Source organism: Gavia stellata, chromosome 13 (assembly GCF_030936135.1).
Source record: "Gavia stellata isolate bGavSte3 chromosome 13, bGavSte3.hap2, whole genome shotgun sequence".
NCBI classification, from domain to species: domain Eukaryota; kingdom Metazoa; phylum Chordata; class Aves; order Gaviiformes; family Gaviidae; genus Gavia; species Gavia stellata.
Genome location: NC_082606.1, coordinates 4,845,703 through 4,870,439, shown reverse-complemented (window position 1 = coordinate 4,870,439; position 24,737 = coordinate 4,845,703). Strand labels below are relative to the sequence as shown.

Sequence of the window (24,737 nt, the reverse complement as noted above, 5' to 3'; positions counted from 1 at the left end):
CAAGTACTCTAAGGGCATAAGAATCAGAAATCCCCAGTAGAATTATTTTTCTTACAAGGCTAACTTCTTCAATGAGGTGAATCTCAATGAGGAAACCAATGCTTGCAAAAGCCTAATTTCCAAAACATTTCACTAAGCTTATGAAACTTTAAAGAGCTGCCAACTGGAACACTACCTTAGTAACAGGGGATACGATCTTAATAACAGGGGATATGACAAGTTATTAGGAGATTTACAGCTTTCCAGTCTTTCTTTAATTTGCCTCTACCTATTTCAAATAAAAAAAGCTGAGAGGCTTAATATTATCAAGTCCTATCACATCTCTCTTTTACAAACAGTTCCAACTGGCCACTCACCACCAGTCTTAATGAAGAGTATTTAAAACACTTGTCTACTAAAAACATTGAGGTCATCTGTGGGTGACAAGACTTACAATTATTTAATTTAAATGTAAAGTTTCTACTAAGAAGTGACTCTTTAATATGACAGCTTATATGCAAAAAAGTTTGCACATGGGCATGTCAGAAAGTTTTAGACAAATCAAATAAGGTTATTTTATTTCATTAATATCATATTAATAATCTGATATTTATGTATGCTATCTCGTCAAGCAGGTGATTTTTCTGCAGCTTAATCTTTACTCCTGAAAACCAAAGCCATTTACATATGGTTTTTACCATACTTAAAGCACATGAACGTCTCACTTTTCCATCTCATAGTGTCTCCTATGGAGTAAGTGCTTAAAACATAAGGCATTAAAAAAATGATAAAAATTTCACTACTAAAGTAGTATTTAGGTGCTATAAGCTCAGAGCAATTTGTGTTCAAGACAAAAATGGTGGAAGTCACAACCAGATAATACAATGGCTAGAAATATATTCAAATGAAGAAATTATAAGTCTAACCAAGAGGGGAGTGAGATTTTGAACAGTATTCTAATAGGAGCTGTGGGGAATTAAAAAGAAAAATCTATTTTACAAAAAGGATTAAGTTGACTCTTTTGCTTTTGCCATACTGATACTACAGACTCTGTAACCCTAGGTATTATTGTAAGGAGTACAGTACCAACTCAAAGACAAACAAATTCACAAGAAGTTGCCTAGTTCTCATTTGGGGAAAAAAGAGTATTAACCAATGATCTATTTCAAAAGCAATTTGTATGTAGGTGCCTGGCTGTACACTGGGGTACAGATGTGCACAACAGACTGTTGCAAAGTGGACCTTGGTACACAGTGTTTTACTTTTGTCCAGTGTTCAGAGGACCTGGCAACCCAACTACTGGTTCAAGAAATTAAAAACCTGCATTTTAAAAATTATGGAACCATTACCCAATTCTCCCCTTTTCTGTTCTGAAGGAATTCCACGGATGAGAAAAAGGCAGATAAGATGGCAAACTCCAAGTCAAACAGCTCCGTTTGTATTACAGCAACTGCATACTCCCCCAGAATGCAGTGGAGAGGCAAGAGGTCTCTATGTGGATGGCCACAACAGTAACCCCCCCAGGATTCCTATGTTTAAAAGATCCAAGAGGTAAGCAATAATTAATAGATCAGGGGCAAATCACCATCTAAATAAGGACTTCATCTGATTGTTCACAGCATGAAGCTAATATTCCTTCCTGACAAATTCTGGAGGTTAGTTATTGTCCTGAAACTTGTTATTTTATCATACTTACCATATATAACAAGTGTTGTTACTAGTCAAAAATTATCTAGCACTATACTAACGAACTACAAGTCCGCCTGTAACAGCGAAATCCCATAGGCTGACTCAATCCACTGGGCCTAACTACTGCCAGCCTTTGAGATCAATTACCCAGCATTATGAAAGGCAGGGGCTGCAAAAGCCATTAGAGAAAGGCAATTTCTACATGAAGAGTAGTGAATTAGGGATGACATTTCAGCTCTTGCATTTGCCAGTTTATGTCAAGAAGATAACATTAATTACATTTGGATTTTGTTTTGTTTCACTGCAGTTGGGCTCTGTTCTGTGTTCACTTTTATTGTTAGTAGGAAGACAGACACTGGTGTTTTGACTTCCCTCTTGCCTATCCAGCAGGGATGTAAAAAAGCCTTTTTGGACCTTAGACTACTAAGTCTAAGACCACTAACTTAGACTAACGTATTACAGTGACAGACTGTTGGTGAGGGTGAGATGTGTAACAAAGTGGAAATTAAAGAAGCTCCATTTTTACATTCCCTACAATGACAAGAAAAAGACTAGGCATTTAATATGAGCATTTAATTTATGCCTTATTTGCAGCATGAGATAACATTTTCAAGCATTTTAGCACGTATCCCTAGCCAGAATCTGTGGCTAAATACCTACATCTGTGAAAAGTCCATGTTAGCAGTAACTCCAAAGAAAATTAGTATTTAAAATCATAGTTTCTACTTCACGGGCTTGAGTCAAAGATCCTGAAGGTAAAAAGAAAGTTATTTACTTTTGTGTGCACTGGATCTGTTCCTTGGTTATCACGAAATAAACTAAATCTTGATTTCCTGCACTGTTAATTCTGCCTATGTTTATCGCTTCATGTAAGAGAACAGAGCAATGCAGCCAGCCCTGTCTGCATCTCATAATAAGTAGTCAGCCTCCTCCTTCTTCAGCACACTTCCATTTGATACATCGCCTCGCTGTATTTTTCAGAAACTTCTTCAAGATGCGCACTGTGCAGATAGCTTCCTGCAATCCATTCGAGTAACATCTGCAGTGTGCTGAAACATGACTGAAAACTGGGAATTATTATTTCTTTACCCTATTAAAAATTCAGTTGATGCAATGTGAAGTAAATAAAGCACCACCAATGAGCTATCCCTGGACATAAAATGCATACTTCTGTTAAGGTAAGAAACTGCCATCCAGGAGTGGATGCAAGCATAAGAATACCTAGTTTGGAATTACATTAAGCATATTTCTATGACTTATCCTTAGGAGAAGTGAAATTAGACAAGTCTTTTTTTTTTTTCCTTTCCCCTCTATTGTCAGCAAAGGCATCAGGGAGAGAAAAAGAGGTTATTACTACCCTTTTTCTGACAAAACACTCAACAGAAAAATTCTACTAAAACCTCCCATTGTCAAGCTAGTCACAGTCTTTATCCTGCTTCCTACTCCAGACATTGAGGATTTGACTCCTTTCCCTGTATAAAGAGAAGGGAACTAAACTGAATATATTCAGCAACCCAGCCTTAGAATGCTACTATAATTGCTGGGAGGAACAGTAGAATGTATGCATGCAGGCTACAAATGAAGTTTTCGTTTGTATTTTGAAAAAACACTCCCCAAAACAACACCACCACCACAACAAAAAACAACCCACAAACATACAAAGATTACTCCTTTCCTTCCCCTAATGCAAACTAAGATCTCTTACCTGGTAGGCATCGAGCTGCTCATCAGTAAATATCGTCTGCTTATTACCCATCTTAAATGAGGAATTCTTCCTCTATGCAAATGCATCCCATTAGAAGTAGCTGGATTCCTCTGTATTGCAGGCATTTAGAGCACGTATACTCTGTGAAAGTGCAGAAAAAATCCCAAAGCCTGCATTGAACTGGTTTTGACTGTACCTGTCCAATGAGGAAGGACGCAGTATCGGGAAATCTTTGCAAAGGCTTGACTTGAGCGTGCCAGGAAGGAAAGTGTTAAAATCACAGGCAGATGTCACCCAAAAACAGGGATGCCATTCTCCCCCTTGTTCAGATGCTTTTCTAAGAGGCATACAAAGCTTTTGTAACATAAAAGCCGAGCAGCCAGTACTAGAAGAAATCAGCTCTCTACTGCCCCGGTGCCTCACTCGCTTGTTCACTCCGCGACTTCAGGGCGCTCCTGCTCGGCACCTTCATGTTTTAGAGCAGCTTTGCGTCAGCCGATGGCACTCGGTAGCGCAGTCGTATTACACACACGCTGAGCAAATCTAGTAACTAGGAAAATGGATTAGCACAGAAAACGTTTCTGCAGCTGTGCTTTTATCTGTGGGCAGACCATCCTAACCAGTGCTTGGAACTGTCCTGTACCATGCTGCCAATGGTAAATACAGCTGGATGGAGGCTCAAAGTGTCCAGAGCATCCCCACAACATCACCAGGTGCTGCAGGAGCTCTGCTGTAGGTGCTTACGCCTACACTGTGGCTATAACCAGCCCTGGCTATCAAGGATGTGAGTTCACTACCAGAGGTGCCAAACTCCCAGGTATACCAGTGAACACAGGTATTCCTTCTCACATCAAATAAATAAAATAAAATAAATCAGGAAGATTAAAGTAGTTTAAACAGACACTAATCTGACTCCTTTGGCTCAAGCAAGCACAGCTGGAAATAAAAAAATGTTACCACCACCTAAAGCACAGGTCAAAAGTACCACTAGAGGGCTCGCAGTGTATTCTATAAAGTAATACAACTCTAATTACGTATTTCCAGGAAAATAAAAGAAATAAAAGAGCATGTAAGAGAGATGCAGGCAGACGAAATTAATAAACTCAAACAAAAGTATATTATCTATCATCTGCAGAAGGATAAGCTCTTGTAACAACAGCAGGAAGAAGGCTGAGTGAGAAAGGATAGCAACAGGGAGGAAAGACCTGTTAGGAGTAGGTTTCTTCGGGCTGCTCACTTCCCATTTGTGCACACAGGAATGGGAAGGGTTTACAAATATTTGATAAAATTCCTACCTTCTTTACCTACAGCTCTGCCAACGGTCATTATTTCCTCAGCAAGTTAGCATGTTTAATAAAAACACCTGGAGAATTATCTTGTGCTTTTTGCTACAGTTTCTAGTGATCCTGACCTGGTAACAGCATTGGATAATAGGAGTTCAATTTACCTTGGCATATAACAACAACAAACAAACATTTAACAATAATACTGAAAGTAAATGTATACATAGTAAAAACATCCTATGAAGCGTGTTGGATTTGTAGTAAAAAGGTTCTATGAAGTGCTGAACTGCAGACTGTTCTAAGAGACGACTTACTTAGATTGTAACATTTAGAAATGCAGATTTGATTAGCTGCAAGCCAGTACTGCCCTGAGCTACAAAACCACAAGGTATTACCATATATACAAAATAAATGGCTTGGGATGAGAACGCATTCAGGAAGGCTTATTAGCGATAAGCAAACATCAGCATTTTAACAGTGAAAGAAATGGATTCTACCAATAGAATATATTGCAGCACAGTTTCAGAGTAAGAAGGAAGAAGCTAGAGTAGTAAGAACAATACAAACTCTTAATGGCCTACCATCCTATCAAGAGTGCAGCAAGCATCCGTTCAAATATCAGACAGCTGAATCGACTGTTTGTTACATGGCCAAACTGACCTCTGTTTTTCTAGCCACTAGTGTTGGGGTTTTCTTCCTTTTCCCCAAGGTACAGTGGCACTGGATTCTCGTTATGTTCCAAAAGATTCTCGACAAGTCAGTCAGAACGTAAAGAATTAAAAAACCCAAATCTGCAAAATACAGTATTTCTATTTATTAAAAGTGCTCTTTTAACATGCTTTTTTTGAATCAGATAATCTCAAGGGGCCCTTATGGATTGTTGTTAAGAACTTTCACAGTTCTGAAAGTTCTTACACGTCCTCAACTCTGAATGAGCTCCATCATTGGCTTTAGTGGTTATGCACATAATTAAGCATGTTTCGTATCTACAGTGTGGTGCTACTGAAATGCAAGGGCTAGCAGCTGTTCTGTCAGACCAGACCAACACACAGTCAAGTGATTTGCATGAAATAGCACTCCATTCACAACCATCTAATTCAAGCTGCCTGTCTATGCAAAACAGATTAAATGGCCAAATTATCTTTAGTGCCGTTATACAGACGTGAAGTGACGCCAGGGGTGGATTGGGCTCCATATCTTTTCATCTTGCGATTCTGTATACTTAACAGTATTCTTGCAGTGAAAAGACTGACATCTCATTTCTTCATTTTTCACCTGCTTTTATATTCCTGGCTGCCTGGTCCCACTGTATCCTAGATAACACACATATCAGCTAGTCTCTATCTTTAGAATCAAAACAGTAACAATAAAAAGCAGAAAGGCTAAATGGAAAGCACCAACTAGATAAGACTTACTTGTGGTCACGAAGTGGGCCAGGGTAGAGATCCCAAGGTTTACAGTCTTATCCCTGCTTATTCATTCGGGCCTGGCTTTCCACTCTGCCACTTCCACTTTTCTACTGCATATTAGAAATGCTTTGGTTTTATTCTAATGTAGAGAAATTATGCAGGAAAACTGTTATGGCTAAAAGAGTTGATTGCTTTAAAAGAGTAAGAAGATCTTGCTTTAAAAGAAAGACTCAGCTTACCAAGGGAATAGCACCCACTGAGTATATGGACAGAAAATAAACTGTTCCTTCAATTATTTCTTTCCATACTCTGAGGAGTATTTTTTATTAGTAAATAAAATTAAAATGCACAGACTTTTAAAAAGAGGATTTAAATACTGATTGTTCAGGGTTCCACTATACTAGCTAGCTCTTCTCAAGCATGCTATAGTGGTAACTATATTTCACTGCATAATTATCTTGCTATATACTAACTGGGTAAAATTTAAAGACGGTATAACGCACAAACTCTTTCTCACTCCTATCTGTTTGTATGTTTCAAAGATCAGATAGTCTCCCAGTTTGCTCTTTTTCACTTCTTCTATCTGTATTTATCAAAGATTAATTTTATTTGCCAGTTGGGTGTTAAGCAATACTTACTCCCAGCATAAGTTACTGCAACAAATCAATACTTTTCTATGTGTACAGCAAGAGCTGACCTTAATGCTATCAGTACCAGCCTTTCATCACACTTCACTGTATTTCAGTTTCTCTAAACTGTTTGCTGAAGCAAACGATTTTAAGCTATTAGCAACACACAGCATCTATCTTGCAATCAGTTGCAAATAGTTTACTAAGGAGGACAGTATATACACAATAGTCTTGCCATTACACTGTCCATTATACTAGAAAACATGCTTAAGTAGTCGCTGTTCATCTGCTCTAAAAGTTTAATCCATGGAGCAGAAAATATACTATCAACCATGTGCACCAGATTTAATATTTTATAGCACGATGGCTGTCAGCTGCAATAGCTTAACACCCACTTCAGGCTGCAGTCTGAGCCCAGCTGCAGGGACTTGTTTCCACAGCTCAGGGCATGGGACAAATCATGCTGGCACTCCTGATCACCTTCAGTGTAAAGTCTCCTGCTCTGAACTGTTGCTAGCCATGGCTGCTACACCAAGTGACTTTGCTCTGATTTATTAGTAGAGGTCTAAGTTTAATAACCTCCAACAGACAGGTCATACTACCTTAAATTGCCTCTGTAAATTATGCAGTGAGAAATTGACTGTGGTTTAAGTATGAAAGCTCTTACTCCTTATGAAAGGAAGATCAAGCTACTATGAACAGAGATCACTTTACCTGTTAATGAGACGATCCACACAGAGTTTTAACAATCAAGTTGCATATCTACTGCCCTCATTGCTCAAGTTGGTTTGCTACAACTTTTAAATGGGGAGAAAAGAACCTGCAAGATTTCATGTCCATTACACCAAGTATTCCAACAATTTCTCTCCCACACAGATGTTTCCTTGCAGGTTAGCCCTTCATAAAGATTCACTCTGTTAGCAGAAAGAACAGTTTTGATCTAGAAGGGCTGCCTGTACGTTTATTCTGTTGCTACTTTCTATAAGTCATCAGGGCCCCCTTTTACTGCAAGTGTAAGTAACAATGATCACTACCTGCAACATTTACAAGGGAAGAAGTTCTATCCTCCACTGATGCTGTGAAAATTCCCCCCCAAGTCTTTGGGGCTTGTTTTATTTACTTAAAAGCTATTCACAATTCTGTTTGCTCACAGGCAAATGAGGAATAATAATGTTCACCTACAGTAGGTGCTGTGGAGCTAAAATAATTAAAATGCTTGTGCGTTCCTTAAATAAAGATGCTACAGAGCTACAAAACATTACCATTGTAATATGTTACGCCAACTGTCACAACTTGCCTCTTATGTAAGAGTTCGTGCAAACTATAAATAAAACATGAACTGTTAAATACACAATTACAAAATAAAAATCCTAAAATAAGTGAAAATTACAGTTTGGTGCTACTGCAGTGGATAGAAAAGTTGCTTTTCCCAACAGGTGACCAGCAGGACGATGCTTAGACCCCACTAAATTTGTCTGATGGTGCTAGTTTGCAAGAGAATGCTTCATGGGACTGAGCCCTGTCTTATGAATGAATAAACAGAACTTGAGAAACATGAAAAACTCACAGCCCTCAAGCCGATGAAAGATGCTAGCTATCTGACTAAATTGCATTTGTTATGGTGAGCAGGAACTTTCTGTAGAGAGTTTTTAATGCCAAAGAAAACAAACAGAAAGGAAAACCTTGTGCCAAATCTGTTGGGTTTATGATCCTATCTATCTAGTTTAATAAAATACACTATCTTAGAAGATGGAGGTTTCTGCCTGCATTTCATTAAGCCTAATTTACCCATAATAACTGAAGTAATAATGACTTTTTTTTTTCCAAGATGCTTGACACAAGACAATGCTTTGCCTCAGGGACAAAATCATAAAAAATAAATAAATAATGGTTTCCTAAGCAGACTTAATGAATTTCCTCATAGGAAGCCTCAATACAGTGATCACTAGGGGAAAGAAACTACTGCTATCTCTATACAGGCATCTTTTTCTAGGCAAAATAACTACTGATGGTTTTACTACTGTGTTGTTTAGCCCTTCTCAGAAAAGATCCAAACCAACCACTGTTAATGGCTTATTATTGTAGTATTATTATGGTAGCACCTATAAGACACAGAGTAGAAACCTGTTGTAAATATGTGTAAAGAAGAATTTCTCCCCCATTTCTCCCCTCCCCTCAATTTACAATCAAAGTGTAAACCTAGAAAGTACATGCAGATACAGTCAGAAAACACAAGAAAACAATGTGAATATACTGATCGGTGTAGTATAGCACATAATCAACTTAAGATTTATGGAGTCCTTCGGTAAGCACCATGGCAAAAGAAGCAACAAAGAAAGGAGTAGAGCAGATGTGTACATCTCATGGGAAGCAGTGCATAGAAAACATTAAAAACTCAGCTATCATGTCCTAGAAACATCATAGGTCAATCTGAGATGGGAGCGACCCTCAACTTACAAAAGGGGAGGAAAAAAAGCAGAAAATAGGACGTGTAAGCTGTGGAAAGCAAAGACGGCACAACAAAAGAGCCAATATGTGCAAAATATGATCAAGCTTTAACCAAAAAAATTCTTTTACAGAAACATTTAGAACAGATATTCACAAGGCCACTTTGGGTTTTAAAGACTAAACTGAAAAAAACCAGCAGTAGTTACCAGAAGAGAATCAGTATCAAGAGAATTATGCACACTTGCCATTACTGACAACATCTGAGCAACTATTCTCAATTCAAAGCATTATCAAAAATAAAATAAAACATACACACAGTAGGCTATTTCAACAGAGGAAAAATTGTGACTACCTCTGGTGCCCTGTCATGAAAAAAAGAAAAAAAGAGTAAGTGACCCCCAGAAAATAGGGGCTACTAACACTGTATATTGTCGAATGTCAATTCTGAGAATTTCTACTCACACTTTCAAGACAAGAGCAAACCAAACACACTGGCTTAGTCCTTTTCACATACATACAGGGCAGAGGTAAGTAAATGGAAAGACTGTGAGTCATCCGATAACTCTATCGCCAAAAACTGGCACAAAATTATACTGAGACAGAACCCAAATTTTTATGTTGCCAAAGAAGTGTAAGAAACCAAAGGTAGTTTTGGTTTTCTTTTAAATTGGCTTTTGAGTTCAAACTTTCAGGATACATTAGACTCATATTTTGTATCACTCTTTGCAACCAGTGAGTTTAGAAATTCAGTCTTGATTTTGTACCAAAGCTGAGAGTCTGATTTATTCCTATAGTTATTCGTTTGAATTGACACCAAAACAGCTGGCATAAAATGACTGAACACAGCTGCAAGCAATGGCAACTGTTATTTAGACAGCAGAGCCTACCGTATCATAAGAGAGAGTCTCTGCATCACTGTTTGTCTAAACAGATCATACAAAAAGGGAAGTATTACCACCATTTCACAGGTAGGAAAATCTTTTAAAAGTCAGGTGAAGCGTTTATTCCCAGAGCTCAAACTGCCTTAGCTCTAGCTTGGTGCTTTACTCCCAAGAACATCCCAAGCTACCTTACCACCCTCAAGCATAGAGAAGGGTAAGCATTTCTTAACTGCTTTAGGTGGGACTTGAAGATAGCTGTCTCAATTCTTATTTATCATCGTAACGCAGTGCGGTCTCCCTCGCCGTGTGCTGCTCAGGAAGGGACACTCCGCAGCCTGGGGCCTCCCGCAGCCACGGCCTAAGCCGACTCCTAGAACCGACACACAGGATCATCGCCACTTTTAACAATAATGAGACAAGTACCTCAAAAATTGAGGCAAATACAAATCTTAAACTGCCCCTATCTCAATAGTTCTTTGACACTTTAAAGCGCGTGGCTTTTTTTCTCTGCTGCAACAAATATCTGACACTCTTCTTTTTTAACGACAACTGTTTTTTTCCTGTAAACGACCCAATTCTAGAAGCTGAGATTTTATAGAAGTATCAAACGCTTCATAACTGGAGGCCGCTTGGAAAACTGCTTTTCTTTGCCGCTACGAAGATGCCGTACCGGTACCTCCTCAGACACCACGCCCGGGGCTCCCTGCCGCTCTCCGCCGGACTCCGTCCTCCGGCGGCACGGGGCTGAGCCCGCCCGGCGCCTCGCGCACCGCTGAGAGCGATGGCTCTCCGGCAGCACCTCCGCCGGGCGGCCCGGGGCAGCCGGGCGGGGTCTGGCCGAGCCGGTGGCACGCAGCGGCCGGGCGCTCCCCGCGGTACCTCAGCGCGGTACCTCAGCGAGCGCACCGCCCTCAGCCGGATGCCGGCGGGCGGGGGAGGAGAAGGGGGGGAATGGTTCCCGCCACACAGGGCCGGGGCAGCGCCGCCCGGGCGCGGAGGCGGGGGGGCATCCCCGCTACCGGGGGCAAGATGAGGACGGAGGTTCAGGCCACCCCGGCCGGCGGCAGCTCCGGCCGGGGCAACGGCGGGCGGGAACTGAGGGACGGCCGTCGCCACCTCAGCGATGCCGCAGCCGCCGCCGCCCCGGGGGCGGGGCTTACGGCCGCGGGGGCGGGGCGTGCCGCTCTCCGCGCGCCGGTTCCGGCCTCGAGGCGGGCGCGGCTGTTCTCGGGCCTCAGCGAGCCGCGGTGCCTGGGAGCATCATGGCTGCGGCCGCGTGGATGCCTACGGTAAGCGCGGGGGGACAAGCCCCTGCCCCAGGCCGCCTTGGGGCGGGCGGCCGCCCCGCTCGCGCGCGTGACCTTGGGCTCGGCGGCGCCTGAGGCGGCCCCGCCGCGGGTGGGGCCGCCCGCGCGCCCGCCCGCCCGCAAGGTCGCGGTGCCGCCGGGCCCCGGCAGCGCTGCCGAGGGGCGGAGGGCCGCAGGGCTCGCGGCCGAGTGGCGGTCCCGCGGCGGCCGGCTCTCTCCCCCGCCTCCCCGGGCCGGACCCCCGGGGCGGCGGCGGGAAGGGTCCGTGGCGGGCAGTTACTCAAACGGCCGCGGCTGCCCGGGGGCTCCCGGGGGGAGGGCCGGGCCGGGGCGCGGGGAGCGCCGCGCCATCCCTCTCGGCGCGGCGGCGCCGCAGAGGTCACCGCACGGGCAGGGCGGCTCGCTGCCCTCGGGCCGAGGGGGGATCAGCCCCCGGGCGGCCACGGGCGATGCCCGCGGTGGGGGCCGCTGGGAGCTGCCGCCCGGCGGGACTAACGGTGCGCTGCTTGCCAGCGGTGAAGGTTAAAAACGGCGTTCCTGGAGAGTGCGGGATGTGGGGCCTGGCGGAGTCTGCTGGGGAAAAAGGGAGTTACCGGGGTCTGCCCGATTGCGTCCCGGCCGCTGCCGGTCCTTTGGGACTTACGGGCTCTGAACTGTTCCGAAAGGCAGCCGTTATTCCTGGGGCAGTCGCGGCGCTGCTGCTGCGTCTGGCCCCGAATAAATGGAATTTCTTCTGAGCGTTTAAGTAACAGACTGTTGGAGGCCAACTCATTGAGGAAGCCCTGCTTGACGCATCTGCTAAAATACGGAAAAACTGTCAAGAGTTAATCACGACACATGACTCGAAGGTCAGAATGGACCAATTTTGTTCAGCCCGATTCTCTGCTAGTGTTACAGATGTTGAGCTTAAGCATGATGTGCCAGGCCCGTGATTTCTGGCAAGACAGACTGCCTGTTCCCTTTCCAGGGCTACTCTGGAATGTGAGTCCTGACTATACGCAGGAACTGTACCACGAGGGCGCTTACACTTGTGCAGTCAAATACACCTTCTCATTTATTGCTCCAGCTGCTGCCTCAAATACATGGCTTGCTATGGTAAACATCACTTGCCTGTTGCAGTGACCTCCTCAATCTCATGTTGGGTTACAAGTGAAAATAATTTCTAGCTTAAATTACTTCTCCCACAGCATTCATTACAACATACATGAGAATTGTGTCATTTCTAGTTGTTTCTATTAGTGCCAACGTAGTTTGTCCCTTTTGCCATACCGCTATGTTTCAGCGTACGTGTCAGTAAAGATAGCAGGTAACAAGTACAAACTGGACAGGAGAGGAATAAAAATTGTCCAATAACTTCCTATCTAGCCTGATAGCTGCCGACAGACCACATACGTGACTATGGTAGAACTGAAGTAGTGTAACTCTGTTTACACTTAGAAGTCTTCCGACTCTTAAGTCACAGAGGCGTGAAAAATCCTAGAGGGGAGGATAAGATTGGGAGGCTGTGATCTCTCTGCAGTTAAGTTATCAATACTGATATGATTGGGGATTTTGTCCGTGGTGCTCAGCTAGGCAAGAGCTTAAGCTGAGGTATCATCCCAGTTTTGAAACTGAATGCCAGTTTGGAATATTCAGATGTTAGAAAGTGTAATTGTTTGACTACACTATGTAGACTTGTTGCTATGGTGAATTTTGTCTTTAATGTGCATTTAAATTACGCTTTTTAAAAACTGTCAGGCACACAGAAGGCAACAGTACAAAACCTACAGATGTAAAAGGTGGAAGAAGAAAATTCACCGCAGTTTGAATGGAAGAGGTGACACTAATGCAAAGTAGTTATGGCAACATTACCTAAAACGTGTAAAGATACTGTCCACCCAACTGTTAGTGGAAGCGTTTGATTTTTTACTTTGCTTCCCTCAAATCTTAATCCTTAGCATATCATCTCTTAGTTAGAGTTACTGCAACCTTATTTCAAATGTGTAGAATGTAAGTACGGACTCAGGTTACTATGCATTAACTTCCCCTCACCCCCAGCCAAGACAGGGGAGTATGGCGCACTGGAAAGCGCGGCTGTCCTGGGTTTACCTTGTGCTAAGAATACCCACATGAGGTGTTAGTGCACAGAATGTTAGAGAGCAACTTGGCAAAGCGTTAGTTACTCTTGTTTCATTTGGATTTTCATACTAGTTCGAGATAGGAAATTTAAAGCAGTATGATTTTAAAATGCAGATTTGCTGCAATATTGTTAAGTTTTAAAATCCTGTTTGCGTAGTATAATAGCATCTTTTTGTTTTATATTCTTGCAGGTTTCTCGATTGCTAGGGGCTTTCAAAAACCAAAAACAGGTGACCAGAAGTTTTGGTAGTGCTGTGAGTATGATAGTACCATTTTTTTATTTTAAGAAGTTTCTCAAGAAAGGGGTTCAGAAATTTACTTTTGTAAGATTGCCATTGTTATTTTTACTTTCTCAAAAAATAAGGCCTAAATAAGTGAACGTATATGCTCTTAATGCCATGCTGGATTTATATTGGTTAATTACTGTCTTTGGCAATTGCATATTAAAGCGTAAGTGATAATACAAAAGGCTCTAGCAAAAGATAGAAGTGGCATGAAAACTTTTCACAAAATATGGACATAAGCCAGTCTTCTGAAACTCGTCTGAAAACGGGCAAATATTGGGCAAAGTAGAAAGACCATTGAGAAGCTTCTCGTTTTCTTTATTTTGCAGACTTTCCTCTAAGCACTAGATTTACTTTACTGCTGCTTTTAGAATACCTTGCATCTAAAGTTCTGCCTTTTCAAGGCCCTCTTTATAAAGTATTTTAGACACTGATTGTCTGTTTACTTGTGGATGTTTTACCTTCTTTATGGGTACATGTTTGAAGTGCCCATGGGCCTTTTTTTTCAGTAAGGTGGCCTTGAAAACTGCTCAGGCAGAAGCAGGGCTCAGCACCACTGCATGCACCCTTAAGCAGGACTTAATTTTAAAGAGGAACTGTGGCTTTTAATTATAAGTTTTGTAGAACAGCAGGTAGAACAGCTAGAAAAGAAATTGAAGGGTCACTCATACCTCATACAGTATAGAAAGATTTAGAAGGTGGGGCACCTCCGGTTCTGTTTATACCACATTACTGTGTCAGATGAAACGTTCTGCGGCTCAGGTGGAGTCCTGCTGTGCTGCAAAGCAACAACGCAAAGCAGCACAAAACTAATCTTGAGGCATTCCATCAGTTACGTGCTTGCTCAACAGCAGTGTTCTTTTACCTGAAGCTCTGCTTCTTTTGTTGTGCACAGTGAATTTCTTTGGCTCAAATTAGTTAAAAAATCAGTCAATATATATTGAAATTCTGAATATTTTGTGTGGAGAAGGATGGAAACCTATTTTGTGACTTGATTCTAATTGGGGTTTTGCAAATAATGCTGTATCTGAGCTGCCTTTTTTGTAGGTAATAATGAGCCCTTACAAAACTGTTGGAAATCTTTAAATAAACCAAAAAGAGCTGGGCACGTATGATCAGATAGGGATCATATTTTTTTTTTTTATCAAAGTGGAGTACTTTCTTCCTCTGTTATTCAGTGAGCCTGGGCTGTGCAATTTATTTCATCTGTTTGAAGATGATAAAAGACACAAGACAGAACATTATGGGAGAAAAATAACTTGATACTGTTAAAAATGGGTCTGAGATTTTTAGGAAGTCACCTGAGAAGTTTAGATATGCATGAGGTTTTATTTTTTTGAAGGTGAATGTAGCTTTTCATAAATGTAATTTTTTCTAGCATGTGTCAGTATGTTCTAGTATATGCAGCATGTTGATAATATTGGAGACACAGGTAACAGAGCCCATGTATAACTAGGTAATAATATATCCTCTCCAAATTTCAAGAAGAAAGCATGCTGAGATCATTCATTTCATGGAGTACTGAGCAGGAACCTGCCTTTCAGGTTAAACCTCTGTGTTTTGAAATAGGAAGAGATAGTAGGCAGATTTTTAAACCATTCTCAAAAAATCTGCATGTTCCCTTTGAAAGCAAGGTAGTCATTCTCGCTTCTGTCCAGTACTGCTATTCTTCATAGTGAATATTTGGTAACAGAAACTTTCTTTTCTTTTCTAGTAGTTATTTGGTTCCGACAACACATGAAAATGTTTTCCACATAGAAAACAAGCATTCATTTGTTGTACTACTTACATTTCTTTACCTAGGTACAAACAGTAACTTTAATCCCAGGAGATGGCATAGGACCTGAGATTTCTGCTGCTGTCATGAAGATCTTTGACGCTGCCAAAGTAAGTGGTATTTGTCTTGCTGCAAGTGTTGTAAGTTTAACTACAAGTATTAACTAGGCGTATTAAGAATGTTTTCTCTTTAAATTCCAAAAGATCAAGTCACGTTTAAGCTATTAAAACTTCTTGACAATAGAAAGAGTCTGAAGCTTCAGCTAATAAAAGGTAGGATTGCGGTATCAAGGCAGGGCTTGAAACTGTTAGCTGGCAGGGGAGTAGAGAGTTGAGAGCAAATGGTGTGTTTAATCTTTGGAAATACGAACTCAATATATCATGTGAAGTCATCTTGTTGATGTTGCAATCCTGAGCAAGTGATAGAGGATGTTCTTTCATGCATTGTGACTTCCAGCGCAGATGAAAGTGTCTGTGAAAGGACTGGCTTATTCTTAGAAATCAAACTGCTGCACTGCCAAACACATTCACTTAAGTGACATGAAAACTAAGTATATCCAAGAACTGTTTTACTACCTATCTGAGGAACTTCACCAGAATTTGTCCAGTTTCCTTGAAAGGAAATAAAGCTCTTCAGGAAAGATACCTGTTAAATTGTTCCACATTAGTAACAGCACCAAGGCACATTCCCTTTCTATTACAACTATCCAACTTAGGAAAAAGTGAAGTTCTCTTTAATTATATATGAAAACCTTGTAATAGGTTTGGTTGTTTCTGGGGAGTCAGGCAGGAGGTGTGGAGGAATAAAACCTAAGTTTGTGTGTGAGTGCACATTTGCCATACTTAATCAGATTTGTTTGTTTTAAAGGGGATTTTCTAGTATGTTATGCTTAGATTGGTTCTGTTTGCTTATAAAAGCCCTTGTATCTTTTCCTTTATGGTCCTTTCTGATAAAATGTGAATGGGTGGGACCGTATCTCCACTTAGAAGATTCCCGTGGTGAATGCAAATTCAGAAAGCATTGTGGAACACTTGCAGATTTTCAGTTAGATAACAGATAAAGACCTATGTTATCTACTGTCTTCTAGGCAGTATGGATGATGAGTTCTCAACTGAGTTTTCAAATGTCTTTTGTATACAAGGAACTCAACAGCTCCAAGAGCTTGAAAGAAGTAGCATGTATATTGCAGTTCTAACGATTTCTGTGTATATGACGCCTAGGGAGGCATCTTGTGGTATTCAAGTTTATGGTAATACGTGGCTCATACTATTTCATTTTCGCTTACTTAATTACTTTTTTTAAAAATTGCTTATTTTTCAGTTCAGGCATCTCATGCTTACTTTCACTCACCAGAGAAAAATTGTTTAGGAATGCCTGGACAAAATTCCTTACGCAGCTTGTTGTGAAAGGGAAGTTAAAACTTCAAGCAAAAGTCATGATATTTAAGTTAACATAGAGTCTATGTGTTTAGGCTCCTATTCAGTGGGAGGAGAGGAATGTTACAGCTATCCAAGGACCAGGGGGGAAGTGGATGATCCCTCCAGATGCCAAAGAATCCATGGATAAAAACAAAATGGGATTAAAAGGTACTTTAGGGGTTAATACAAAGATATTCAATACTGTTGTTTTTTATTGTGAGTCTGATTTAAAGCCAAAGTCCTTCATCTGTAGCACAATAAAATGGCTAATTATAAGGGACAGCCTGTCAGCTAGTCTTCTGTAATCTTAAAAAGAGTCCTTCATTTTAAAGCTGTAACTTTCATAGATCTTCTAAGAAATATGTTAAAGGCAGGTATTATTACATACCAACCTTTGGACTCTATGCAGAATGCATTTCTAATGCAGTTGATATACAATAGTATGTGATAACTATATTCATAATGAATAGTATCTTTTTATATTGCTATCAGTGAAAACCTTTTGTAAAACTCCTGTTCCATGAAAGGATCACAATGTGGCCTTTAAACAGCTGATTAATATCACTGTGTAGTACTCTTGATAGCACAGAGAATTCCTATGGCATTTCAGCATAAGGGTTAAATAGGAGTTCGGAGATCCTCAGTAGGAGTACCACTTTACCTAGAGTTTCAACTCTAAAATTCATGGAGGGGTTTATCTTCTCATTCGTTCTTGTGGTTTGTTTTTTTTTTTTCCTTCAGGGCCTTTAAAGACCCCAATTGCTGCAGGGCACCCATCAATGAATCTGCTGCTGCGCAAAACCTTTGACCTTTATGCAAATGTACGTCCCTGCGTCTCAATTGAAGGGTACAAAACCCCATATACAGATGTGAACATTGTCACAATTCGAGAGAACACAGAAGGCGAATACAGTGGAATTGAGCATGTGGTATGTTGCTGGATGTGGCGTGTTTCTGGTGGGTTTTCTGTGTTTCATGAATGACAACTTTGCCCATCTCACTGGCCTAGTACGAAGAGGCTGGGTGGTGTTCTTTAATTTTGCTACCCACAAAAAAGTTATTTTATTGTGAAATGCATTGTCGAGACTGCCTCACTCGGAACTGTACTACTTTGTTCCAAACATTCATAATAGTGACTTGAAAAATGAGCTTATGCTGTCCCTATCAATGTCTTTCAGATTGTTGAAGGTGTTGTGCAAAGTATCAAGCTGATCACAGAAGAAGCTAGCAAGCGTATTGCGGAATTTGCTTTTGAGTATGCCAGAAATAATCAGAGAAGCCATGTTACTGCTGTGCACAAGGCAAATATTATGTATGTTGACACTTCTTTTTGAGAAGAACAACAAATAGTAATATGCATTTAATTATAAATAACTTTTTAAAACTTCCTCAAATGTATAACTTCTGTTGATGCTAGTGGGAGTAGGTAAAATGGGCAATAAGTAAAGTAAATGCCTCCTAAGTAAAATGGGCAAACCTGATGCAGTATTCATAGGGCTGTAATAATTACGTGCTGATGTTTTTATCAGTAAGTTTCTAGCAATCCTGTGACTTTCCTTGCAAGGGTCTTATTTTAAAAATAGTCTTAAACTAGGAAAATGAGTTTAAAAACTGAGGATGAAAATGGCTAGTGTCTTTTATAGCTTCCCAGCCACTTTGTACTGAACTGAGTCATAACACATGTGATACTATGTGACACCCCCTTTACAAACTCAGTAAGCCTTTAGTAAATGAATATGAGTAATTCTGAGAATTAATGTATGCCTCTTAAACTACTGATACAAAAATACTGTAGGAGGAAATTTAAAAGGTATAACTTCCCTGACTGTAATATATTTAAAATATTATTTCAATTTAACATGAGAGATAATTACTCACAAATTAAGTTTCTGCACTCTAATATTTTATTTAACCCTCTGTTGCATGCAGTTTTCTTTATCTTCAATATTGCTTACTTACAATAACTGCAATATTCTCTTGCTTATTTAATTGCAGGAGAATGTCTGACGGGCTTTTCTTGAGAAAATGCAGGGAGGCAGCAGAAAACTGTAAAGATATTAAATTTAACGAAATGTATCTGGATACTGTGTGTCTGAATGTGAGTATTTGTATGTTTTAATTGTGGTTATTTTTCAGTTTAAATTCTTAACCTTAATGAAAACATACTTCTTTTTAGATGGTTCAGGATCCATCACAATTTGATGTCCTTGTTATGCCAAACTTGTATGGTGACATCCTCAGGTACGGAGATTTTTAATTTAAACTAACACAATATGTAAAATACTGTTACTTTCCAGACAGTTATTCAGGTTATATGCTAGCCAGGTGGGTGATGGTTTTATGCATCCAGCATTTAAAACTTAATAAATCAGACTCTAAATGGGAAGAAAGAGTGGTATTATTACATTTCAATTATTAATATATTGTTGGGAGGGGCTATATGATGAAAATGTGCTTCTTATTAAAAAAAAAAATTTTGCTCATGGAGACTATGAATATTGTTCAGATGGGGCAGAAGAGAAATTTCTCCCAATGTGTGAAGAATTGAATGGCTTAAATTTTAATAAAGAACGCTTCGTTAGATATTGGGGAAAAACCGTCTAATCTTAAGCACTAAAAGAGATTGTGTAAGATGACTGTGAGGCCATGATGTTTACAGCAAACTAGCTATACAATTAAATGATTCTGCATAGTCACTGAAGAATGAAACATGTGGCCTTTTAGTATCTTACCAGCTCTTGTTTTATCTACTGTATTTTTTCTTTATCCTCAAATTAAATTTCATATTTTAATAACATTAATGCTAGAGGTACTTGATGTCTTGAAGGCAAAATCCATCAGCACACATTTTTCATTCTGTAAAATGTTTAGGTAGAGTGTAAATTCAACTAAATACTGCGTGTAAAATTAAGTGTCTGAATCTGAACTTTTAAATGTATAACGTAACAGTGCTTTTTCTTGCACCTCCGAAGAGAGATGGAGAAAATAGCCTGAATCAGAATTGGTTTAAAAGTTCAATGATGATTTACATCTTAGAATCCATCTCCTGTTTTTGTACAGATAATAAATGTAAAGGTAACTTACTTATAAGAAGAAGTGCTTGTTGAGCTTCTCTTAAAATTGCACTCTCTCTCTGATAAGGCTGTCTGTCACCTCTAAGAAAAATCAGACTCCAACTAATGCTCCTTGCTTTAAGAATTGGTAGAGGAGTCCATAGGGCCCTCACAGCAGCTGTTATGCTGTTAACTTAAGAGAGATCAAATCAGATGAGTCCCATCATCAGTGCTATTTCAACTCACTTTACCTAGTTCAGTATCACCAATTTTAAAGTTCTCATAGAAATTCCATAAAGAGTTTCACAGTTCCAAAAATTTTCAATAAATTTGAGTCTGTTCTTGAAGAAGGGCACTTTTGTCACTGGGGAAGGTCTCACCCACAGCACTTTTTTAAAGCGTGAACGTAATACCAAACAGGTTTCTTGGCCTGAATAGGTACAGAAGGAAATCTCTTATCTTGAAGCATTAAATACCTAAAGTGACAAATGTAGACTGTATCCATTTTTTTTCCCCCGGATTTGGTACAGCTAAAGCTAATTGGTTTATTTTAGCTTAAACTTAAAATATTGTTCTGCAAGGTCATCCAAACTTTTCTGCTTGTTAGCCCTTGATTAGCTAAGTTGTAGGCAGTAAAACAGTATGCTAAAATCTCGGAGTTTTAAGAGCCTTGTTTATCAGTATGTTCAGCTTTGAGGGTACAGTATGATGACTATAGGCACAGTTGGTTTGTCCTTCCCCATGTTCATTTTGGAGGAAACCAAATGTAAATTGCTTACATCTGATCTGCTGTCAGACTTGTGACTTACGGGCTGTTCAGTAAAGAGAGGGGGAAAGCTAGTCTCCTGTCACCTGGAACATGTTCCTTAAGCTACACGCAATAAACTTTAAAACTACTAGTAATTCATCTACCTGAGCAAAATTCTTCCACGATTTTTAGAAGGACTTTACATATGAAAAGTAGTTCTGTGGCCTCTTCAGAGGAAATAAGACTTCTGGATAGTTACAGGGATCTGTACATTACAATTTTTGCTAGTTTTTGAGACTTCTACAGATACTCTGTGCTTTCAGTACCTTTTGTTGTGCCTTTGTCTTAATCAGCTTTATTCTAGTATTTGGAATTTCCTTTTAATTTGCCTTTATTAAATTGTCTCCTGGTCGTAGTTCTACAAACTTTCAAATGTTCCAATGGAGTACAAGTGGCTAACAGCATGTATTCTTTCCCTGTATTACTCTCAGATGGTGTGGGTATATAAAATAAGTTACTGTTGCAATAAAATAAGAAACAAAAATATTTTAATACCTTATAGAGAGGCAACTGTATATGGAAAAACTTGTGGGTTTTTCTGTTTGTTGGGTTTGTTGTTTTATTTCAGTGACTTGTGTGCTGGACTGATTGGGGGTCTTGGAGTAACACCAAGTGGAAATATTGGTGCTAATGGAGTTGCAATTTTTGAATCGGTAAGTCTTCTCATGCAAGATATAGTAGTAATAACTACTTTGTCTCAACTTGAGAATCTAAAACTTTTCCGTGACATACAATGTGGCTGTCAGTTAACAAAGTTATCCGTAAAACTATTTTTTACTGTGACGATGCTGAAACTTTACCAAGAGAGTAGTTAAAGTATGTATTACGCATAGATTTTTGCATATCCTTTTACTGACGCTTTTTTTCCCCCCTTTTTCAAAAGATAAATACCGTCTGTGAAATAGAACTTGAGGGGCACAATTGGGAGATATTAGGTGACCTAGTTCCCCCTTTCTGATGCCTTTGAACTGAATTGTTCTGGTGTTTCCTATCTCCTTTCCAGTAACAGTATCACAGTGAAGTCCTATTTTAACATGCTTGTGCATGACGACTATGTTTCAGATTGCTTGCATACACTTGAATTGCCTAGGGCATTTTAATCAGCATATTGACATCATAACAGATAGGTTCACTTTTGTTTCTAGGTTCATGGAACGGCACCAGACATTGCAGGAAAGGACTTGGCAAATCCCACTGCCCTTCTTTTGAGTGCTGTAATGATGTTGCGTCACATGGGACTACACAAACATGCCACAAAAATTGAGACAGCTTGCTTTGATACGATTAAAGATGGAAAGGTAATATGAGGGTGTGCAAATAAATGCAGTGAATTAAAATTATACTCTTAAGACAGCAAAAATTAACTTAGAACATTAAAACCAGAACAGTGGATGACCTGCTGTGCTGGCCTGACGAATGAGCAGTGCTGCTGTCCTTCTCTGATAGTAATATTATCTTTGGTGGTATTAAATCTGCCCAGCTCAGTAATAAGAACAGGCTGTAGCATTCATTGTCCCTCAGTAATGCTCATTCTACATTTCCACAGCCTTGTTAACTCTAAAAGCTAGAACTGGATGTCTGTTTTTCAGGAAGGGGATTAGAGGTTAAGTAACTAGTGGTATTTCACTTGTGATGTTTATAATGCATACAAACCATATATTTTTAAATCTGGATCCTTAAGTGAAGGACACTCATTTGCCTTTCACAGGCTTAAGTCATCCACTTCATTTATAGCATTTCAGTCCTGACTGTAATACTTCTGCTTCCATTTTTTCAGGTCAATTATTTTCTTTTTTCCTAACTGCTTTCACTCCTTCGTGGACTACAAAAGAACGGTTTTAGTTCAGTATTTACATTTTCCCTTAAGATTGTATGTGATTTCCCTTTGGCAGTGTCTCCATATTCAAGACTCAAATGGGATATTTTGGGGGGGTTTATGCTCTAAAACCTGACTTGAATTTGTGCTCTTAATGTTACTGGTTCACTCCTCTACTTTGACATCCACCTATTCAAAACATAGCTGGAAAGATCCTGAAGATTGCAGTTAAAAAGGATTAGCAGTTAGCCATGCTGGTTCAGTTATCTTGGGCAGGAGCATAAGAAGCTGCTTTGTAATTAAAAGTAACAAGCATGCTTAACAAAAAGCTGTCGTCATTTCATAAGTGGTCTGTTTGCAGCTATCTTACTGTGTGTAGGAGCCAGTTAAAAAAAAAATCTAAACTTACAAGTGAAAAAAGAGGTGCTCCTGTAAAGTTCCCATTTACTGCTCTGGAAATGAAATCCTCCATCTGCAGGTCAGTAATTCTATGAAAGATAACATAGTGCAAGTTTTGTGACATGGCTACTTGTTTACTAGTTACTTACAATGTTATGATTATATGCTTACAATGGAGACAATCTTTTTTAATTGAAAAAAAGCATAATGCAGTTAAAATGACCAGATCCTAAAATAGTAACCTTTATTGCCTCTCATGCTTGCTATTTCTCCTTTTCCTCCCTTCCCCCCAGCCATTTAATTAAGATCTCTGTGTGTGTCATGTAAGGGGAAAACTAATGATTCAATATAGCTAGGTTGGACAAACAGTGTTGTCCAATTTTTGTTTGATTTTACTATCTTCACGCTGCCAGACAGGAGTTGTACTTGATGAAAAAGTTTCTTTTAACTCAGCATTTTTCGATCTCTTAACTAAACTAAGCAAACTTAAAGAACTCTTAACATGCAGCATTAAGCGCTATGTGTGCTTTTTCTGTGTGGGTTTCCTTTAAAAAAAAAAACCACAACAAAACCCCAAATCCTTACTGAATGACTCTCAGTTAGTTGCCTTTGCGCAGAGCCTTCATATATGAATTTTACTTCCAAAGGACAAACTTCTTATTGAAAACCTAAATAATTGTTAAATACACTATGATGTGGCCAAGGGACTTAGGAGAGCTTTGCCCAAACGCACTTTCTTCCTGTAGCTAAGATAAAATTGTGCTGAAATCTGATGACATAATGCTTTATGTTCATACTCAAGTTTTCTCTACCTGCTTCAGTCTGCATAGTCCCCATTGATGAAAGCTATATGGGACACGGAAAAACTCAAACTTGATGTATTCCTTCTCACCCCTATTTAGTATCCCTACACAACATATAAGAAGAACATACAGAACTGTTCAGAGACAAGACTAGCCCCATAAAAAAATTTAGTAATACCATTTTTCTTTCTTTCAGGTCTTGACAAAAGACTTGGGAGGTAGCGCCAAGTGTTCGGAATTCACAGAGGAGATCTGCCGCAGAGTACGGGACACAGACTAAACTTTCTCATACTACTTGTAATAACTCCGAAAGGACACATGACACAAAGTACATTATATGTAACCTGATATCCATATGCATATAGTTTGCTTGTCTCTTAAGAGAGCAAACTTTTTAGTTAGGGCCTCTCCATTAATAAATTTAGTCCAAATGGCTACAAATGATGCTTGTGCCTGCCTTCAGTGGACTTTAAGTGCTTTGTCTTATTTATTTTTTTTCTATCTGGTGAACATTTTTATGTAAGTGAATTCTTTTATTGCCACTGTAACTGTCTACCATTTTCCATTTCAGCTAGAGGTTTTTACTTTCCACAAAGAAAAATTACACAAAATAAACCAGTAACAGAATTAGTGACAAGTAAAAGCACCTTAATGGTTAAAACCTACTTTATTGATCTTACTGAAATTTAAAAGATAGGTTTTCAGCCTAACAATAGCACAAGATGACCTTTATAAACAGAAACGGGTATAAAATAACTTAAAATAGCAATTTCATGTTAAAAGCAATGAATAAAACCACTTTTATATACTCTGGTGATTCACGAAATACAGCCTTGCCCTCCAAGGGCATGAATAAAGAAATACAACATTCTAGAGATTTAATCTATTTGTGTATTTTAAAAGAGCCCACAACCATTAACCAGCAAAGGGT

General features: G+C 39.7%; 2 protein-coding genes across 2 annotated transcripts in view; one reads left to right on the top strand and one right to left on the bottom strand.

Annotated features, from left to right (window-relative positions):
* Positions 1 to 5,861, bottom strand: part of CIB2 (calcium and integrin binding family member 2) — a 47,369-nt gene extending 41,508 nt beyond the window's left edge. The window contains 3 exon segments of the mRNA XM_059824111.1: positions 5,335 to 5,418; positions 5,420 to 5,447; positions 5,815 to 5,861. Of these exon segments, the coding sequence (XP_059680094.1) occupies positions 5,335 to 5,418; positions 5,420 to 5,447; positions 5,815 to 5,861 (159 nt within the window).
* A 5,365-nt stretch (positions 5,862 to 11,226) lies between these two features.
* IDH3A (isocitrate dehydrogenase (NAD(+)) 3 catalytic subunit alpha) lies at positions 11,227 to 24,121 on the top strand. The gene is made up of 11 exons (XM_059823910.1): positions 11,227 to 11,312; positions 13,640 to 13,702; positions 15,536 to 15,619; positions 16,981 to 17,095; positions 17,669 to 17,856; positions 18,106 to 18,239; positions 18,923 to 19,025; positions 19,104 to 19,168; positions 21,357 to 21,441; positions 21,934 to 22,086; positions 24,003 to 24,121. The coding sequence occupies exons 1-11, from the start codon at positions 11,286 to 11,288 to the stop codon at positions 24,084 to 24,086; spliced, it is 1,101 nt and encodes a 366-aa protein (XP_059679893.1). The 5' UTR covers positions 11,227 to 11,285; the 3' UTR covers positions 24,087 to 24,121.
* The last annotated feature ends 616 nt before the right edge of the window (positions 24,122 to 24,737 follow it).

What these genes read in the sequence shown, in the direction of transcription:
- IDH3A (XM_059823910.1), top strand. Translation starts at nt 11,286, where the DNA reads ATGGCTGCGGCCGCGTGGATGCCTACG. An exon ending in CGGCCGCGTGGATGCCTACG is followed by an intron (nt 11,313 to 13,639) that starts GTAAGCGCGGGG and finishes ATATTCTTGCAG; the next exon opens with GTTTCTCGATTGCTAGGGGC. An exon ending in GTGCACAAGGCAAATATTAT is followed by an intron (nt 18,240 to 18,922) that starts GTATGTTGACAC and finishes ATTTAATTGCAG; the next exon opens with GAGAATGTCTGACGGGCTTT.